The sequence below is a fragment of the Arabidopsis lyrata genome (genome assembly GCF_000004255.2).
Source record: "Arabidopsis lyrata subsp. lyrata unplaced genomic scaffold ARALYscaffold_6, whole genome shotgun sequence".
In the NCBI taxonomy this organism is placed as follows: Eukaryota; Viridiplantae; Streptophyta; class Magnoliopsida; order Brassicales; family Brassicaceae; genus Arabidopsis; species Arabidopsis lyrata.
In genome coordinates this window covers 20,147,305-20,166,695 of record NW_003302550.1, presented here as the reverse complement: position 1 = coordinate 20,166,695, position 19,391 = coordinate 20,147,305, and the positions used below count along the sequence as shown (strand labels likewise).

At 35.4% G+C, this 19,391-nt stretch overlaps 2 protein-coding genes across 3 annotated transcripts in view; one reads left to right on the top strand and one right to left on the bottom strand.

The window, feature by feature from the left end:
- Positions 1-11,131, bottom strand: part of LOC9310685 — an 18,190-nt gene extending 7,059 nt beyond the window's left edge. Inside the window, exons 1-2 of one of the 2 annotated variants that reach the window (XM_021022902.1) lie at positions 10,804-11,131; positions 9,914-10,066 (exon numbers count right to left, since the gene is read on the bottom strand). In XM_021022902.1, the coding sequence (XP_020878561.1) occupies positions 9,914-10,066; positions 10,804-11,009 (359 nt within the window). In that variant the 5' untranslated portion in view covers positions 11,010-11,131. Of the gene's footprint in view, positions 1-9,823; positions 10,067-10,803 lie in introns of both variants that reach the window. The other variant, XM_021022901.1, reaches the window with a different exon arrangement.
- Positions 11,132-17,265: 6,134 nt separating this feature from the next.
- On the top strand, positions 17,266-18,375 carry LOC9308573. Its single transcript, XM_002874571.2, has 2 exons — positions 17,266-17,618; positions 18,032-18,375. The coding sequence occupies exons 1-2, from the start codon at positions 17,413-17,415 to the stop codon at positions 18,246-18,248; spliced, it is 423 nt and encodes a 140-aa protein (XP_002874617.1). The 5' UTR covers positions 17,266-17,412; the 3' UTR covers positions 18,249-18,375.
- Positions 18,376-19,391: the final 1,016 nt, after the last annotated feature.

Sequence of the window (19,391 nt, the reverse complement as noted above, 5' to 3'; positions counted from 1 at the left end):
CCTCACATCGCCTAGGGGTACAGTTCACATCGCCTAGGGGTACAGTTCACATCGCCTCGGATACAGGCCACTCAGGCGTCCTGTCCCGAACCAATCACACCAGTCACCCGAGGTGAAGTCCTCAGTCACCCCGAGGCGAAGTCTTCAGAGTGACCCGAGGCGACGTCTGCAAAGTCATCCGAGGTGAAGTCTTCAGTGTCACCCGAGGCAAAGTCTTCAGAGTGACCCGAGGCGAAGTCTGCAAAGTCACCCGAGGCGAAGTCATCAGAGTCACCCGAGGTGAAGTCATCAGAGTCACCCGAGGTGAAGTCTTCAGAGTCACCCGAGGCGAAGTATTCAGAGTCACCCGAGGTGAAGTCTTCAGAGTCACCCGAGGCGAAGTCTTCAGAGTCACCCGAGGCGAAGTCTTCAGAGTCACCCGAGGTGAAATCTTCAGAGTCACCCGAGGCAAAAACTTGGTTAAAAATTCACTTCCATAGTATCACTTCCGAATAGAACGACATCATTTCCGAAAAAGAGGGATCATTTCCGAGTATCTCGGAAATGATAAGGAATAATCTTGAAGGATCTTTGCAAATCAGGAAATCTTCCAAAAGCCTCCGAAGAATAAGGAAAGTATCCTTATCCGCAATATTCTAAGCCGACTCCGAGGAAAATGGAAATCTTCCGAGAATATCGGTGGAGAGGCGGTTTACCATCCCTATATAAAGCGACTCAAGGTCTTCACAAAAAAAGGACAGACAATATCGCTCTAGAATTTAGACTACACAAAGCTCTCAAAGCGCAAACACTTTTTCTTTTACGATCAAACTCTTGTACGATCAAAACTACTCTTTTCATCAATAAGATCAAGAACACCATCTTTGGTTACAATTGTTTCTGTTGTTCTTTGAGAATTCTCGCAAGTCGTATCCCTAAATTGAAACCCTAGACAAATCTCGATTGTGTTAGTTTCGACTTCCACAGTGATTCAATATTTTCTCATGCGATTCCCTCTGAAATTCATGGAGTCAAGCTCTTGAGACAAACTTCTGATGTCAAGCTTGCTGAACTCGGGGTTACCTCTTGGCCTTTGTCGGTTTTCTTTCCTATATACTCTTTGGATTTTTTTATGTACATTTCGATGGCATATATTTGTAGAATTAGGCATTTACTAGTATTTTTTTATCATTTAACGCTTGAAATTAAATACAACAAAATTAACATGGGAAACCAATTGCTTTACAATTCCCACAAAATTCGAGAGTCGTGCATGTAATGTTTGTTTAACATGGCAAGTGACATCATGGAGTATTATTAGTTTAGGATTACATGATTTTCAATTTTTTTATAACCGTTAGATTTAAATCATAGTTGCGACATAGCCGGAAGAATCAGTATTCTTCTCATTTAAATCCATAGGGGGTAATAATGATGAAAATAATAATTAGAACATTCCAACAACATCTTGACTTCCCGCAATAATCTTTTGACATTCTTTTTTTTTTTTTTGAACTTCTGAGAACTTTATTAGTTATCAAGGTAGCTGTCATTGTTTACAAGAGACCATAAATAGAAAGGACAAGAATTATACAAGCACCATGCTTGGTTCGCCGTTATCGCTTTTTTCGCAAGTGTATCCGCGCATCTATTTTGCTCACGGTGCTTGAAAGTGAATTTCGTTTCCGTAAAGCACATTCGCCATTGCTGGATCGCTTGGATGTAGTGTAGCAACCTGAGATTTTCCTTGTTTTTGTTAATGGTGTCGTTCAGGTTGAGATTATCCCCTTCAAAGACGACTGTTCGATATCCATAAGCCCATGTTGCTTGGATTGCCCAAATGAGAGTTGTGCATTCAGCCTCTTTCGCACTTACTCTCCCTTGGAATTTGCCCCATCCACTGTGCAAAAAAATACCTTGTGAGTCACGTATGATCCATCCTAGCCCTGAGTCTTCCTTCCCTTCACGATGAGCTGCGTCGTAGTTACATTTGACCCATCCTCTTGCGGGTCTTGTCCGTTTTCCTAATCGTCCCGATGAGCGTATGTGTTGTGGTGGGCCTTCATTGGTGGCTTTCCTGCTTTCAATCCACTCTTTAGTGTCCGCAGCGGCACGGGCCAGAATCTCCTCGGCGGTGATAGTTACCTTATTAAAAACCAGGGCATTCCTGCTCTTCTAGAGCCGCCATAGCACCCAGAATGGTAGTAAACGCAGGCTTTCCTCTATCTTTCCATCCTTAGAGAGATCGATCAGGTACCGTAACTTCTCTTCAAGGTGAATTTGCGGGTTGCACAAATCCATGACTGGGATTCCGGTGCCTCTCCAGACTGTTTCCGCGTAAGGGCATGAGAACAAAGCATGATCACTTGACTCTATATCCGTGCAGCATCTTGCACAATAAGGGTTAACGTTAATGTGTCGCCTTCGTAGATTCTCCGCTATCCCTATAGCCTTTGACGCTGTTCTCCAAATAAAGTGCCTTAGCTTTGGAGTGATTTTTAGCTTCCAAATGTTTGTAGCTATGTCCGGTGCTGTTGCTAAAGGAGGTTCGTGTTCCCGGATGTCCATATCCTTGTTTACCGCAGTCCAATATCAAGATTTGACGGTGTATATACCATCTTTTGTTTGACTCCATATACATGTATCCTCACCTCCGTTTTGTGGTAAATAGATTTTGCGTATAATGTGATGATCATCCGGATGTATGAGTAGGCCTAGTTGGTGTTCATCCCATTGCGCCGTAGTATGGTCAATAAGGGCAGCCACCATAATATTCGGATCCACATTGGCCAGTAATGTCGGAGGTTGTGTTGGTAACCAGGCGTCCGTTCCGAGAGTGGTGGCGCATCCATTTCCTAGAGAGAATTGTATACCTTCTTTCAGCAGCTCACAGCCAAACCGCAGCGAATTCCAGGCATAGGAGGGCAGTGTGCCCCGTTTTGCGGATAAGATATGTCCATCACGGAAATATCGTGCCTTTAGCATTTTGTAGACTAAGCTATTCGGTCGTTGGATAAGTTTCCAGACTTGGTTAGCTAGCAATGCTTGGTTAAAAAGATGGAGATCCCAGAATCCCATACCTCCTTCTTTTTTTGTGCGTCCCATTTTTTTCCAAGCAACCCATGAGATTTTCCGTTTATTTTTTGTAGACCCCCACCAAAACCTTGCAATCATGCTATCAATTTCCGAACACAATTCCTTTGGTAATTGGAAAACGTTCATCGAGTAAACAGGCATGGCATATGCAACAACTTTTATTAGAGTGTCTCTTCCGGCTTCTGATAGAAAGCGTGTTTGCCATCCCGTTATTTTCTTTTGCACAGAGTCATTGATGTATTGAAACATTTCCTTTTTTTTTCCGGCCGAACTGCTCAGGAAGCCCAAGATATTTCCCTCCCCCTCCTACATTATGTATACTTAGAGTATTTATAACCCCTGTCCTTGTGTGTTGGTAGACTCGATTACCAAATGTAATAGCCGAATTCTCGAAGTTAACCATTTGTCTAGAGGCAGCTTCATACTCTTTGAAGACTTGGAAAAGAGTTGTACTATTCTTCTGGTCAGCTTTGGTAAAGAATAATGAGTCATCTGCAAATAAAAGGTGTGATATGCAAGGGCCTCCAATACTAACTCAAATTCCTTGCAGCCTATTCTCTTGTTGCGCCTTGGTGATTAGGGAGCTGAGAACGTCGGAACACAATATAAACAGGTACGGGGATAACGGGTCACCTTGCCTTAGTCCTCTTGATGCGTCAAAATGTCCATAAGGGCTGCCGTTTATTAATACTGAGAAAGACACCGATTTAACACACTCCATGATCCATGTGATCCACTGTTCCGCAAATCCTTTTTTCCTTAGGACTGCCTCCAAGAAGTTCCATTCAATCCTATCATATGCCTTACTAATATCGGTTTTAACAGCCATATAGGAATTTTCGCATCTCATACGGACTCGGAGGGCGTGGAGAACCTCATGTGTAACTAGGACATTGTCCGTGATATGACGTCCCGGTAAGAAAGCTGCTTGTTGCTCAGAGATTGCCATGCCCAAAGCCGATTTCAAACGCATCTTTAAGATTTTTGAGATAATCTTATAGGTAACGTTGCATAGGCTGATAGGACGGAAGTCTTTCATCGTCTTAGGCTGCTTGATTTTTGGGATGAGACATAGATTGGTGTGGTTCCAGTCCCTTGGCATTACTCCCGTTTTAAAGAACTGTTGCACTTCATGAGTTATGGCTGAACCAACAGTGTTCCAATATGTTTGGTAGAAAATCGCTGTTAGTTCGTCGGGGCCAGGGGCTTTGGTGGCACCAATCGAAAACAGAGCAGCCTGAACTTCTTCCTGAGTTACTTCTCTGAGCAAAGTTTCATTTGCTTCCTCTGTAATAACAAGTTTCACATGTTGCATGATTCTCGATAGGTCAGCCTGATCGCCTTTTGTAAACAGTGCTTTGAAGTATCTTTGGGCCTCATCTGCAATCTCTATATTACCATATATATCGTTCCCATCCTCATCTTGAATAGTGACAACTCGGTTACATGATACTCTGTTTTTGGCAGCGGCATGGAAGAAACGCGTGTTCCCATCGCTTTCTTGCGTCCATTGGTTTCTACTCTTTAATTTCCAGTAGGTTTCCTCCTCTCTGTAAGCCTTAAGCAGATCCAACCAGAGTTCTTGAATCTGTTCACTAGTCGTCACTTGATCCGTATGAGCTTTATCAATGATTGGAATGAGTTCCTTTATCCTTTTCGCAGAGTTTGTGTTGTTTGCTCTTCTCCAGGTACCAATACCTTTCCTGCATTCCCTTATGCGATCAATGACGGAGGAGTGGCCTTCTGGTAATCCATTCCAATTTCCAAGCATCATCGATCACAGTCGCGACTTCAGGGACTTTACAGAGTCGTGCATCAAATCTGAAAGTATGTTTAATACGTTCCTTGATTCTTCGTATTTTGATTATTGCTGGCCTATGGTCAAACTCGATCATCTCCAAATACTCAACTTCAGAGGCGGGATAGATTGCTTTCCATTCATCGTTTGCTAAGGCTCTATCAAGCCAACACTCAACAATATGTGTTTTCCTTTTTCCTGCCCAAGTCATATTGTTCCCAGTGAATGGAAGATCCGAGACTTTACAAATCTCTACCATGTTTCGGAAATCAGTTAAACTCTAAGGTTCTCTAAGTCTTCCTCCACGTTTCTCATTTGCATTTAGAATCTCGTTGAAATCTCCACACATTAACCAAGGGCCCTTTCGATTTAGAGAAATTTTTTGGAGTCTTTCCCATAAGATGTGTCTTAATTTCCGATTAGGATGCCCATAAACAAAAGAGAAGTAACAAGAAACATCTTTATTACTTATCTTACAATCAATAAGTCTTGCATCAAGGAAAATAACACAAACATCAATAGTCTTCTTCCATAATAAAGCTAGACCGCTACCTATTCCTACCGGCGATACACATTTTACATAATCATAACCAAGTTACGCAGCCACGTCACGGATTACATCATCAGGATTCTTCGTTTCCAACAGAAATAGTATGTTCGGGGAGTAAGATAACTTAATCCCTTTGAGGCGTCGAACTACCAAGGACCCTTTCAAGCCTCGGCAGTTCCAGAAGGCCGTATTCATGTCTTCTCCGGTGGCTTCTGGCCCACCGTGCTATCCCGGTTATTGTGAGTTGTGGTTGCAGCATTTCTCCCAAAGTTGGGTGTGAACAGACTTGCAGGTGTGTGCATGAAAACCCAGTTTCTCTGTTCCAGTACTTCTGATTCTCTCCTTACCCGCTTAAAGACACATTGTGCTTCATCCTCTGTGGCAGAGGCTTGACGTATGTCATAGCAAAGCAGTGGATAAGAGGTTGCAGTAGACTGTCCTGCTTCAGTCTTCCTCTTCTTTGTCGCACCTTGACGGTCATCTTCTTTCGTGTCCGCAGCCTCATGGTTCCCAGGTGGAAGAACATTGGATTCTGCATTGTCGTCTTCATCAGGTATGTCTGGAGTTTCATCATTGTCATCATCATCATTCGGGTTGTCTCCTGGGTTGTTTGTGGAGGGGCACTCTGCAACGTCATGGGTGAGCAAGCCACATGTCGTGCAAAAATTCCTTAACCTCTCGTATCGGAATTTCATAACAACGGCTTCCCCACCAAATTGGAAGATTCTCTGAAAACGCAGTGGTTTGTCGATGTTCCAATTCAGTTTGACATGAACATAATCCACAAGTACCGCCCCATCTCCTTCAAAGTCTGTTTCCACGAATGATCCCAATTAGTTCCCGATGAAAGTTATCATACGAGAAGTGAGGAAACGCAGCGGTATTCCTCGGATTTGCATCCAAAAGGGAATTTGTTTCAGATCTTCATCAGTTTGGTTTGGGCTCCATTTTTGTAAGACGCACATCCAGTCGTTGAATGACCATGGGCCTCGTCGCAGTATTGAATCCATCGCTTCCTCAGATTGGAACAGAAATTGAACCTTCCTATTCTCTAGAATCCGGCCAACCACCTCTTCTCCAACGCCCCAGAGGCGTGGAAGTGCATTCAACATCGCTCTCAGATTCTGTCTTTTTGGGTTCACTGGTTTTGCGATGAGGCTGAATCGGGTTTGTTGTAATTCCTCTTCACATAGATCAATCGGGAGATTAATCACATCATCATGGATTCCCAATTCAATCTCTTGGAGTTGTTTCCTTGTTGAGTTTGTCATGATTAGTAAGAACAAAGGAAAAATGCTTTCACTCTGAAGCAACCATCGGAGACAGAGACAAACGCAGAGTATAAATAGGGATCTAAGAGCGGTGGTTATAGAGGAAACAACCGTCAGACCGTTAATACACTCTGAAATAACCGCCGGTAACCGGCGAAACCAACTCCCGGAGACCGAGAGACACCCGTTGACGAAGAGACACAAACGCCAATGTAATCGCCTTTCTCTCATGTTTTTTACTTGCCTTTTGGCTTTTTTATTTCAGGTTAGTTAAACCTAATCTTTTGACATTTATTTAGTTAAATTTAATTATAACAAAAAAACATGTGCAATTTCGATCGATTTCTTTTTTATGAATTCATCAGTTAGATTTTTTTTTTTTTGGCGATTTTCGATGCACGAAAAAATTCATTTATAAAGTCTGTCGGAAAATTTTAAAAAACACAAATTTTCGACGGATTGCTGATGGATTATGATCCGTCAGAGAGCCACCTCGAAATATTGTAGCCGACCCTTTTGTTGGAAAGAGTCATAGGGAAAACTTGTAAATGTTTCCCATTGATTAAATGAAACCATATTGATGGAATTGTGTTAAGTCCTTACAAAAAAAGAAAATAATCAAAGAAAGATATATATGCTTTTGTTTCGTGGTAGTTCGTAAGCCTATGTGCTCGATTGGTTTGAAGTCATGAGTCACATGTACATGTATGGTTGATTAACTGTGAGATCAAACTTGAGCAGATGGGAAAACATTCCGCGCAAATTCTCATGGAATTTTAAGAAGACAGAAACGATGTACTTTGTCGAGGGGAAGATGAAAGTGAGAGTTGAAGAGCATCACAAAGAAGGAGAAGCCTTAGAACTAATGGCAGGGGATTTGGTTGTGTTTCCTAAAGACATGAAAGTTTTTGTGGAAGTAACTGAAGATGTGAAGAAACGATATTTTAGAGAGTCAGAGATTGAAGAATCTGAATTACCTTAAAAACAGGCCCAACCCTATTGTAAGGCAAATGAAGCATTAAAGCTCCTTTGTTGTTTCACAATAATCTGAAATGGTAATTAATAATCACCGTTCCGAGTTCGAAACTTATTATGTAGAAGTTAGAACAACTTCTTTCGTTTATTTACTTCACTTTATTTGTTTTATATTGTATGTGTGATCCTCATTATTATTAATTTTTCTACTGTGTACTTCTTTTTTCTCACTCCTTAACATTCTCAATTGTTTTAATTACTTTCTTAATTAGAATACTTATGGCCGATATCGTAGAAAGACGATAGAAAACTGGCAATTCCTACCGATTTCCTACGGTTTCCGTTCATAGAAAATGTCATGTAAGAAAATATTATTGCAAACGATCTTGGTAGCGAGTGACTGCCTAGAAAACGTAATTGGTATATTGTGTGGGTTTAGACTAGTAGTTTGTTGAGCGATTTCTTCCGAAACCTTTTTATGGTTTTATAGTGTTGGGTTTAGATATTCTTAGTAGTCTTTAAACATTAGCCTCTCTCCTTTTCAACACTTTCTTATTCTTTTTTTTCTCCATCTGAAATATCGTATAGAACTTTTGGAATGATACAATACCAGTGGTACGAAATAGCCTTAGCAACTGAAGTCCACGGACAACAACATATCTCCGGAAGCCAAGTCCGATGGACGGAGAACTGATGATCAAACTCAGTGCCGGCCCTTAGCATAAGCAAGGGAAGCGGCTGCTTAGGGCCTCCACTTAAAATTGTATATTGTCTCACATTTTTGTAAGTAAATGTTTGTCTATTTTGTATGATATTTTTCAAGTTTTTCTTACGTGTTGAATTTAGTCATGTAATTCTAGAAGAGATCATGTGAGTCCAATGTTATTTGTTTCTTTACTGAAGTATATGTAGATGTATGAAGTGGTTTTTCCAAAAGAAACATCATATCAAAAGAAACATCATGTAGATGTATGTAGACATGACTTTAATTGCCCTTGCCCATTTTCTTTAAGGCGTCTTCTCGTACATAATATATTAATAATATATAGAATAATTTAGGGAAGGGCAACATCATATCGTGGTCCGTGGAAGTCATGTCTCTAACACCATGAGCTTAAAGATAAATGCGTACTTGTGTTTTCTAATCGGGAAAAATGTCGAAAAATGCGCCAACTTTCAAATTTAGGACGATTAAAGCATGAACTCTCGAAATGTCTCTTTCTAATCTGTATTTTGTTCTCTGTCTTTTCCCACTAACTTTGGAGATTAGTATTCCATCATAATCGGATGCTACATTCCTCAACCACTTCGTGTGCTCTTCATTAAAAACCAACCAAACTATGCAACATCTGTAGTTTCATCATTATCCAATTCTATTTATCGAATATTACGTAAATATCACTTGTATTTTCAATTATCCTTTTCGATAGTAAAAAGTGAAAACTATATATGTTGTATTGAACTTCGAATGACTTTGATATTAAATCGGATGACTCCTCCGTTTTCACTAAAGCTAAAACTTCATTCAGAAGCTTAAATAAAATAAAACAAAAAAATTCGGAGAAAACTGAAAAAAGGAAAAAAAAAAAAATCTAAATAAACTTGACCAAATTTAAAGATTTTTTGTTTTAGAAAATTTTGAAAATGCAAAATAGATTTATTAAACAAATTTAAGTGATAAAACAAATTTATTCACACTTAATTTTCAGATTTGTTTACATGAAATGAAACCGAATTAGATTGAATATTTTTTTTGCAAATTCCTCATTAATCAATAACCGCTTTTGCTATTGAACCTAATGAACATATTGCATTTTGCGTCTGTTACCACTGTTATGTGGTAAAGTGAGTTCTAACTGTTTCCAAAACAGGAAGGAGACATTGAGATAATTTTTATGGGTAACATTCTCCAAGAAAATGGTTTAAAGTTGATTGATATGAGAAAATTCAGGCTTAAATCCGCTAGATTCATATTGAATAAGTCTACTGAAATCGTCAAATCTCTGAAGTTCAATTTGAATGATGATGGTTGAGCAGGAAGCGCGAGCAGCGAGACAATAGACTATGCAAAAAAATTCAGATATCGAAGCAAACAGATCCCACAAGCGCAGACTGATATATATGAAATAAGTATACATCAACATACAAAGATGGTCAACCCACGAATACGTAGAGCAGAGATTGATATCCATTCACTCGAATTGGTAATGTTTATCAACAGCAACAGAGACATCCCAAGTGCAACTCATTCCTTTAGGGAAGACAACAAAGTCGCCTGCTTCGATCTCTACGCCTTCATCGGATCCATTAGGGTACACTTTCACTTTCCCCTCTAGCAGATAACAAGTCTCCTTTGCACTGTAAGTCCATGGAAACTTGCTTGGAGGACAACCCCACCTGTGCCATCAATTTCACCCACAAAGTAAGAAAATCTTCTTCAATTGCTTATAGCAAATGCCATAAAAACTCATCATTGAGAAATTTGAGCTATCTAGCTTCTACATATGACAAAAGAAAGTTTAAAACTTTCAATATCAGATGGATCAATTGATGTAAAGATTGTCCAATATACTTGCAAAAACAGAAACTAGAGCAATTGCAGATGACTTATACAGCAGCAACAACAACAAACAAACAAAGCTTAAAGCTTTGTTCTACGAGTAAGACAAAAGGTAAAAACTTTCAACTGCAAATGGATTAATTGACGTAAATCTTTGTCGAATTTAACCACAAAAATATGAACTTGAGCAATTGAAAGTTACATGCTTGGAGGACAACCTCACATTGAAAGTTACATTTAACACACAAAGTAAGCAAAAATGCAGCAATTGCAAATTACTTATGCCATGGAAATCGATAATGAGAAGCTGCATATGATCATGGAGATTGAATTCCACAACAAGAACAACAAGAAGAAAAAGGTAAAGACTTTCTTATCCGGGCAACCAAAAAGGTTCAAACTTTCAATAGCAGATGGATCAATTGAGGTAAAGATAGTCTAATTTACACATAATAAGAGAAACTAGATCAGTTGGAGATGCCTTATGGCTTCAAAAAACAAAAGCTAAAGACTTTCTTCTCCGGGAAACAAAAGCTAAAGCAGAAGAAGAAGAAGGGCAAGTAAAGTAAAGTACCTGGGCCAATTACGAACACCGAGTTGGGTGAGTTTGGACTCAGGTGGGTTCTTCTCAATTGTAATCCCTAATTTCTCAGTAGCTACTGACTCAGCTCTAATCGCAGCAGCCATGGATGATGCTCTTCTTGAATTGTAGGGTTTGTTTGATGTTCTTGTGAGATATGGATTGATGCTTGTTAAATTCACAACACCGATGCAGCCCATTATTGCATTCCTTTAAATTTAATTGTTTTCAGATTTTCACGAAGTCACAAAGAACTGCAATCGAATTAAAACTCTATTTTTATTTTTTCTTTTCTGTCCAATTTATTATCGTATAAGTATAAGTGTATAACATATGATCCATTCATGCCTCATCTCTTCAGCGAGTTAGATATTTTCTTATATAATTATCCTTTTTACACATTGGTAGAAATAAATATTTTATTATATGTTGGATAAATAATTAAATATAAAAATAGAGAAACTTTTCTATCCGAAAAGATCTAGATACTGAATAATAAGAAGAAACCGTTATTATTTCTTTGTAATTAAATTTATGAATTGTGAATTAATTATATAAAGTAAAAAATAAATTAATATACATGCATTCTCTACATAAAATAATATTTAACGTATGATATGAAATATAGTAGACATGCGTTAGTAGTTACTATTTCATTTATATTTGAGCGACCAATCTATGAATTCGTCCAGTGGCGGATCCACGTACGCTATAAGGGGGGGGCAGATGCCACTGACAAATTTTTGAATTTTAATACAAATGTTAAATAATTTTAGTTATGCCCTTTGATATTTGCAGTTTTGACCCTTAAATTCTTTAAACAATTTTAATCTTGCCCCCCATAAATTTAATCTCTGCATCCGCCCCTGAATTCGTCTATGTATATTTTTAACGCTTTCATGTAGATTTAAGTTTTTTTTGTTAAAGACTTAAAGTCATGTGTGGATTTAAGTTAGTTGTATTATTTTTGTTAATTTTATGCTAATAATATAAGATGTACGTAGGTTTACCACTTTGATGACGATATATAGTTTGCATAGTTTTAGACTATTTAGTTGTTAACATGTAGATGCACTAATTGACGCAAGCTTCAATTGGTAACCTAGCCGACGTTCTCCCGACTAGATGGTCGCTGAGACCTGGTAGAATTAGGGTCTATTGCAATTGCTTGTCATTGTTGGATTGGTCACGTCAATATACATAATACCCTTTTCTTCTCATCTTTAATCATTTTTGTTCGTACGCTACATTTTTGTTCTTTTCCTACGCTACATGACTACATCTTAAAATTTTTTGTTCATACACTACATTTGAAATTTCCTTTTTCCTATTGAATATGTAGAAGATAATCTTATTATATAAAGTATGGTTTTCAAAGTTAGTAACTCGCATGATCGTGATACGTGTCAAGTCTATCGATCAGATGTTGACATGTATCAAAAAATATTTAGCTTTTTTCATTAAACAAATAGGAAAACTAAAAAAAAGAATATTTACATATACTGATTTATATATCTTTTTTTTTTTTTTTTTTTTTTTTGGACAAAGAACTGATTTATATATCTAATTTCTAAAATTTGTTAACTTTATTTTTTTTAACCAAAAAGAAAAACTAACAATTTTTCTTTACATGTGTTATTGGTCAATTAGATTTGGCATGTGTTAATTGTGTTTCTTTCAAATCATTTAGTATGGATATGAAAAAATAAACAATAACCGTTGAAGTTTTAAATAACAATATAAGTTATTTAACATTAATTTCATTGGATAAAATTGTATTTATCATCGTAATATAAAGTTTTTATTCGTCAAATGAAAACACAAAAGTTTTACAAAAATAATGAGCTTATAAGAACGAACGAATATTTGAATAGTTGATAATTATACTTATATTTTATTTAAGAATTTTAACGCATGTAGTCATAATTATAAACACAAAATATTTGAGAAAATTGCTTATATGAATGAACTTTCGATTACTTAATGAGAATGTTAATATATATATATATATATATATATATATATATATATATAATTATTTATTTATTAATTTTAACTCATTTAAAATTAGTTTGTCATGAGGTAAAACTAACTTATGAGATTACGTTATATAGAAAAACTATATTTTAAACAATGTTTGTTTTCCATAACTATTGTGGATTTCTATTTTTTATTAAATGTTTTGTTATTTGTTAATTAGATTTAATATTAACTAAGATATAGATTTGATATGATATACATACGATTTTGATTCCAATAATTATTAGCATTTTATCCATTAAGATGAACTATGAAGACTTAAAATCAAGTTTATTATGATGCTATAGATAGTTAAATTATATTGCAAAATGGAATGTGTAAGATTAAAATTTTTTTTAAAAAAAATAAGAAATTAAATATATAAAAAGTGTGTCGGTTACTATTCAAGATTTAAATATCATCAATACGAAAGTATGTGTAGAATTAAAATTCAGTTTATTACGATAAAATAAATAGTTAAAATGTATAGAAAAAAGGAATGTGTAAGATTTAAGATTTATTTTTTTTTTAAAACAAAAAATACTAAATTATTAAATATTAGGGAAAGTGAATGGATTACTATTTATTATTCAAAATTCAAATATCATCGATAACAATTTATATTTATATATTACACCCACCTATTTAGGCGGGCTTTATCTAGTTTAAGATAAAGAGTGTTGGATAGAGTTAGTGAGAATGTTTACAAATTATGAAAGACAAGATGAGAATGTTTACAAGATGATAACATTTCATTTGAACTACCTCCAAATGCTCCAAGAAAAAACGACGATGGCTTTTACACTGAAACTGACGCACCAGCTCCATAGATGTACGGTAAAAAAAACCTATTTTTTTTTACGAAAGCTCTTTAGATTTTACAAAACCTAATAGTATTATCGTATTAATATTAAAAGTGCATATTGCTGATATAATAGTTTCATCTTGATAAATATATTTTTTAATTATTTATATGAAAACTAACATGGAAAGTCAAGTAAACTACATGAAGCAAAAAAATGAACAAAGTGAACATGATTACATGAATTAAAAAGGACAACAAAGCAAAAAATTTAATTTTGTTGTTGTTGTTTTTATACCCTACAGACACCGTGGTGGATATCCAGAGTCCACCACGATGTAGGAATTGTCTTGAACGTGGAGATCTTAGGTACCTCAGTTTTTTATGTCGGGGTGATCTTTCTCTCTTGCACACAAAAATTGTGCAAAGACATGGTTCACAATACAAAATAACAGGTAATTAGCAAAATATTTTTATTAAATCATATATATATGTTACATGATTACAAATTATTTTTTATTTAATTACAGGAATGCGAGATTTGCAGCATAGAAACTGCGAATCTCAAAGACATTGTTGAAGTTCGATGTCGGCCTACCTGACGGTTGTTCTTATTTTTGTTTTACATTTTTGTAAATTTTCTCTTCTTTTCTTTGTTTCTTTTTTTTTTTTCCTGCTGTTTTATTTTGGTATTTTGAGTGTTGAGTGATGTGATGTGAAAACTAATTGGATTATGTTACCAATTTCTACAACATAAGGTAACAGTCGTTACCTATCGACCATTTGATCCGTGAGATAATTGTCTCTCTTTTTTAGTTTTTGCGTGATGTTACATATTTTATTTATATATTAAAGTTATATAATTTCAGGTTTTAGTGTTTGTATGGAATAAACAATAAAGTAATGGGTTTAAATGATTATCGATATGATTGTTTTTTTGTTGATAAGTCCCTCGCCCCCGAAATTGAAAGGTGTTCTAAATGTTTTAGTTCAAAATTAATGATATCAATATAGTTTATGATGATTTTTTTTTCCAAAATATCAAATTAATTTCTTTCAATGCATTTATGATTTGTCTTTTAGTAGAATTTATTAATACATTGTAATTTTTGAAAAACTGATAAGAGAGAAGAAAAACAAAATTGAAAAAAAAAAATATAAGGAAAATATAAGAAAACCATAAGCAAAATATAAGAAAATATAAATAAATATGATGAAGGATAAAATAATTTACATAATTTACAAAAACATATATGTAATTTTAGGTTTTGGATTGGTCTAAAAAGATTTTACTAACGGAGACATGACCTCAATGATCATAGTGGACAACAGAAAAAAGTAATTTCTATACGCAATCTAAGTGTTTAAAATGACTAGATAGATTATCAACATTATCGTTGCGTTGCATTATTTATTTGCTAATTCCTTTATGCTTTCTGTTATTGTTTGGAGTAATTGCCAACCACAAATATATATACATATATATATATGTGTGTGATTTAATTGTTAAAATCTAATATAAATGGAAAAAATAAACACTGGTTTTTTATATATCTTTTTTACAGCGTTTTATGTTGTATCTTCAAATATTAATCTTTTTATTGATATAATATTTACAAAAACAATTGGAAAATAATTGGGCTTATTAACTTTTTTACAAAATCTCTTTAGATTTCATGTTGCTTTCATAAACTAATTTGAATTTATAATTATTTGGACTCACATACACTATGGTGGACATCCAAAGTTCACCACCATGTATACTATGCCTTGATTGTGGAGAGTTTATCTACCTCGGCTGTTCATGTCGGGGTGAGATGTCTCTTGCACATAAAAAATGTGCAGAGACATGGTTCACACAAAACAACTATAGGTGAGTAATATTTTAGGAAAAATATCAACAATTATTTATTTGAATATTTGCAGTACGGTATATGTGAGACTTGCAGCACTGAAGCTGCAAATATTCATGACATTGTCGCAATGCGATGTCGGCTTTTCTGACAATTGTTTTAATTTTTTTATAGTTTTTCTTTGTTTTGGTTTCGTTTTTTTATGTTGTTCAATTTCCGTATTTTGGGTGTTGAGTGATGTCGTATTTTGAGTGTGATATCGATAATATTTTTTTCATAACTTAAGATAAATAGTGTGCATGTCGGTAATGGTTTTTTTTTTTGGTCCCATTCCATTTCTGTATTCTTTCACATAAATACTCGATTATACAAGTGAGGGACACTACACAACATTGTTCGCCTTAACACAACCAAATCATCATCCATCAATTTTAGCCTTTTAGGATATCGATCCTCACAAATAAACATATAAGTTAATTTGATTCCATACAAGAAATTCATCGCATACGTCACAAGACGTGAGCTTGCATACATTATTTACTAAGGCCAATTTAGAAAGAAAAAAAAAATACTTTAATTTGACTCTGATTTTGGTCTATTAATAAATATGAGATTTGAGTTTTAGGTGAACTAAATGAAAACGACTTAGATGACGAAATTGTTCATGAGTTACAATCTTGAGAAAACTTTGCTAACCCATGAATTATAAACCTACAGAAGTTTCAAAGGATCAACAAAACTCTATCTATCTAAATAGATTTCCATCGGTTGTGGTTGTGTCTCTCGTCTGGGAGGAGACATATCCATGACCATCGACGGCGAGGTTCGGAGGGAGAACTGACGAAATTCAGAAACACAAGAAATATAAACCTGTTTAGACACATAAAAGAAATAATAAACAGGTTACCCGTTTAATTTGATAAACCCGCTAATCCCGCGGTAATCTCGCTTGTATCCCGTTTAGTTTAGAGTGTATATAAACAGGTCACTTACAAAATCAGTTGAATACAAGTAAAAAAATAATAATATAAAGTTTGTAACTTTTAAATAATGAAAATTTTGACAAAATATTTACAACACGATGCAAAAACTAACCGGATTAAAATGATTTAATATGATGTGAAAACTAATCGGATTAAAAAATTACAATACGATGTGAAAACTAATCGGATTAAAAAATTACAATACGATGTGAAAACTAATTCCCTAAATTAAATTTGTTTTCGCATTGTTTTGTAGATATGCGCATCAATTATCGACTATTGTTTTGTTTCTTTTCTTAGATTTTCGTAACACTTCCTTATAGAGTCCAATATTATGTGATATTTATTATTGGCTTTAATTGGTAATCATGTACCGGAGTGATACAGGGTGTATCGTTTTAGTAGTTACCAATCATAAAAACACTACTAAAAGCGTTACCGAAATGTCTCAGTTTTTTTGTATAGCTTTCATATACTACTATTTCTTACAATTTTACACTATTCTATAAAAACTTATCGTTCTAACTTACAGCTAAAAATAATATACAAATTTGTGTTACCAATCGAACTATTCTCTCGTTACAAATTTAATTACGGAATAATAATTTTTGATAATTAAGTTTGGTAGAATTGTTACTCTTTGTCAACAGATTAACCATATTACTTAACCAAGAGTAGAACATGTGTAAAAATTTTACCAATATCTCATGCTGGTTAATCTTCTAATTAGGTCAGCTAATTTAAGATTTTCGTCAACAGTTTTGCCATATTACACCAATTTCAGTTTTATCTCAAGAAAAAAAAAAAAAGAAAGACCTTCTTTTCAGTTATCTCAGATTTGGTAAAGTTACCAACTTTAAAGAATTCGAAGAGACCGTCTCTAGAAAAAGCTGAAGTCTTTGGCTTCGTTTTCATCAATTCGAAGCTTAAAGTTGTGAAATTCCAAATGGGTAATCATTTTCTAACTTTGTCTCTGCTTCTCGTAACAGTCTGCGTTTGCGTTTCCTTCATCACCACGAAGCTAAACCCTAAAGAAGCAATTCTATCTGTCTCCTCCGATTCTGAGATTCCTACTGAAATTCACGGAGTCAAGATCTTGCGTCAAGCTTCTGATACCAAACTTGCTCAACTAGGCGTTGCCTCTTGGCCCAAGTCAGTAACTTTCTTTATCTCTCTCTGCTTCTTTGCTTCAATGGCGTTGATACACAACTAGGGTTTAGGGTTTCCTCAAATGGTTATTGGGATTAATCGAAACTAGGCAAAACAATTAGATTTACTTGTTTGTTAGTGTTGATCCAACATGATGATTTGCATCATCAATTTTGATTTCCTGCTGCAAGAATCTGTTGACATATACTTGTGTACGAAACAGACAAGTTCACTTGTGTCTTAAACAGACAAGTTCACTTGTGTCTGAATCATGTAATTTTGTGTTAGTCTCTCAACAAATGGTTTGCTAAAACCTTGGTTCCTTCTTGAAATAGACGAAAAAACAGAGGAAGGGTAAATACATTAGTGTAGTAACATCACATTATTAAGACTGAATTGTGATGTACATTGAATAGGTGGGAAGGTGCTCCAAGCAAGTTTCCATGGGAGTTTAAGAAGACGGAAACGATGTATTTCATGGAGGGGAAGGTGAAAGTGAATGTTGACGGATTCGACGAAGAAGAAGAAACGTTCGAGATAGGGAAAGGAGATGTTGTTGTTTTCCCTAAAGAAATGAAAGTTGTTTGGGAGATAACTGAAGCTGTGAAGAAACATTATAGCTTAGAGGAGTAGTGACTTTTAGTTTGTAGAGAGAATTTGAGTCACATTGATGTTCCTTTGTTGTATTGTATCTGGTTGCTAACTTTGAACTAATCATATCTATGGTATTGCAATGTTGATGAGGATTATGATTATACCTCTCTCACGTTTTGAAATTTTGGGAGATTTTGTTTGGTTACATGTGGTGTTAATAATGGTAAGGGCCCTAGTTATAAGCCATCCATAAGTACCCTATCCATTTGAAAGGCTACGAAGAGAGCAACGCTTGTATCTTTCATCCATTCAAGACTCATTGTTGTGTACTCTAATGGGAAACTCTAAAGAAGCAATCTTATCTCTCTTGAGTTCTGAGATTCTTACTGAAATTCATGGCGTCAAGATCCTACGTCAAGTTTCGGATACTAAACTTGCTCAACTAAACTACACTTCTTGGACCAAGTCAGTTCCTTTCTTTATCCCTCTCTTGACTCTTTGCTTTAATGGCGTATATACAGAACTAGCATTTCCTCGATGTTTTCTATTCATTGAAATGAACAAGCAGAACCAATTAGTGTTGATCCAACCTGAAGATTCATATCCGATTGTGTTCTTACTGCAAGAATCTGCTTAACATTCATCTAGTTAAATTTTATACTCTCTCCGAATTTGTGTTAGTCTTTAGAAAATATTTGGCTAATAGCTTGGTTGATTCTTCAGAAAAAAAAAAGACCGAGAAAGGGCATTATTGTATAACAATTTAGACATTTTTACATTCCTATTGTCTTAGCCTGAATAGTGATGACTGAGTCATGTACATTGAGCCAGGTGGGAAGGTGATCCAAGCACGTTTCCATGGACGTTTGAGAACACAGAAACAATTTATTTCGTGGAGGGGAAAGTGAAAGTGAATGTTTTTGAAATAGGTAAAGGAGATGTTAGTTATTTTCCCTAAAGACATGAAATGTGTCTGGAAGATAACTGAATCCGTAAAGAAATATTTTATATAAGAGGAGCTGTGAACTCACCGGTTCTTATAGGTAACCATATATCGCTTTAAACCCCAATCATAAAAGCGATACCTACTTCATATATCTTTTGATTATTTTGGTATCGCTTACCGCTCATTTTTTTAGCTGAAAAACTTGTACAGCTTTGTGTTACCAGTTGAAACCACTG

What these genes read in the sequence shown, in the direction of transcription:
- LOC9308573 (XM_002874571.2), top strand. Translation starts at nt 17,413, where the DNA reads ATGGGTAATCATTTTCTAACTTTGTCTCTGCTTCTCGTAACAGTCTGC. An exon ending in GGCGTTGCCTCTTGGCCCAA is followed by an intron (nt 17,619 to 18,031) that starts GTCAGTAACTTT and finishes TACATTGAATAG; the next exon opens with GTGGGAAGGTGCTCCAAGCA.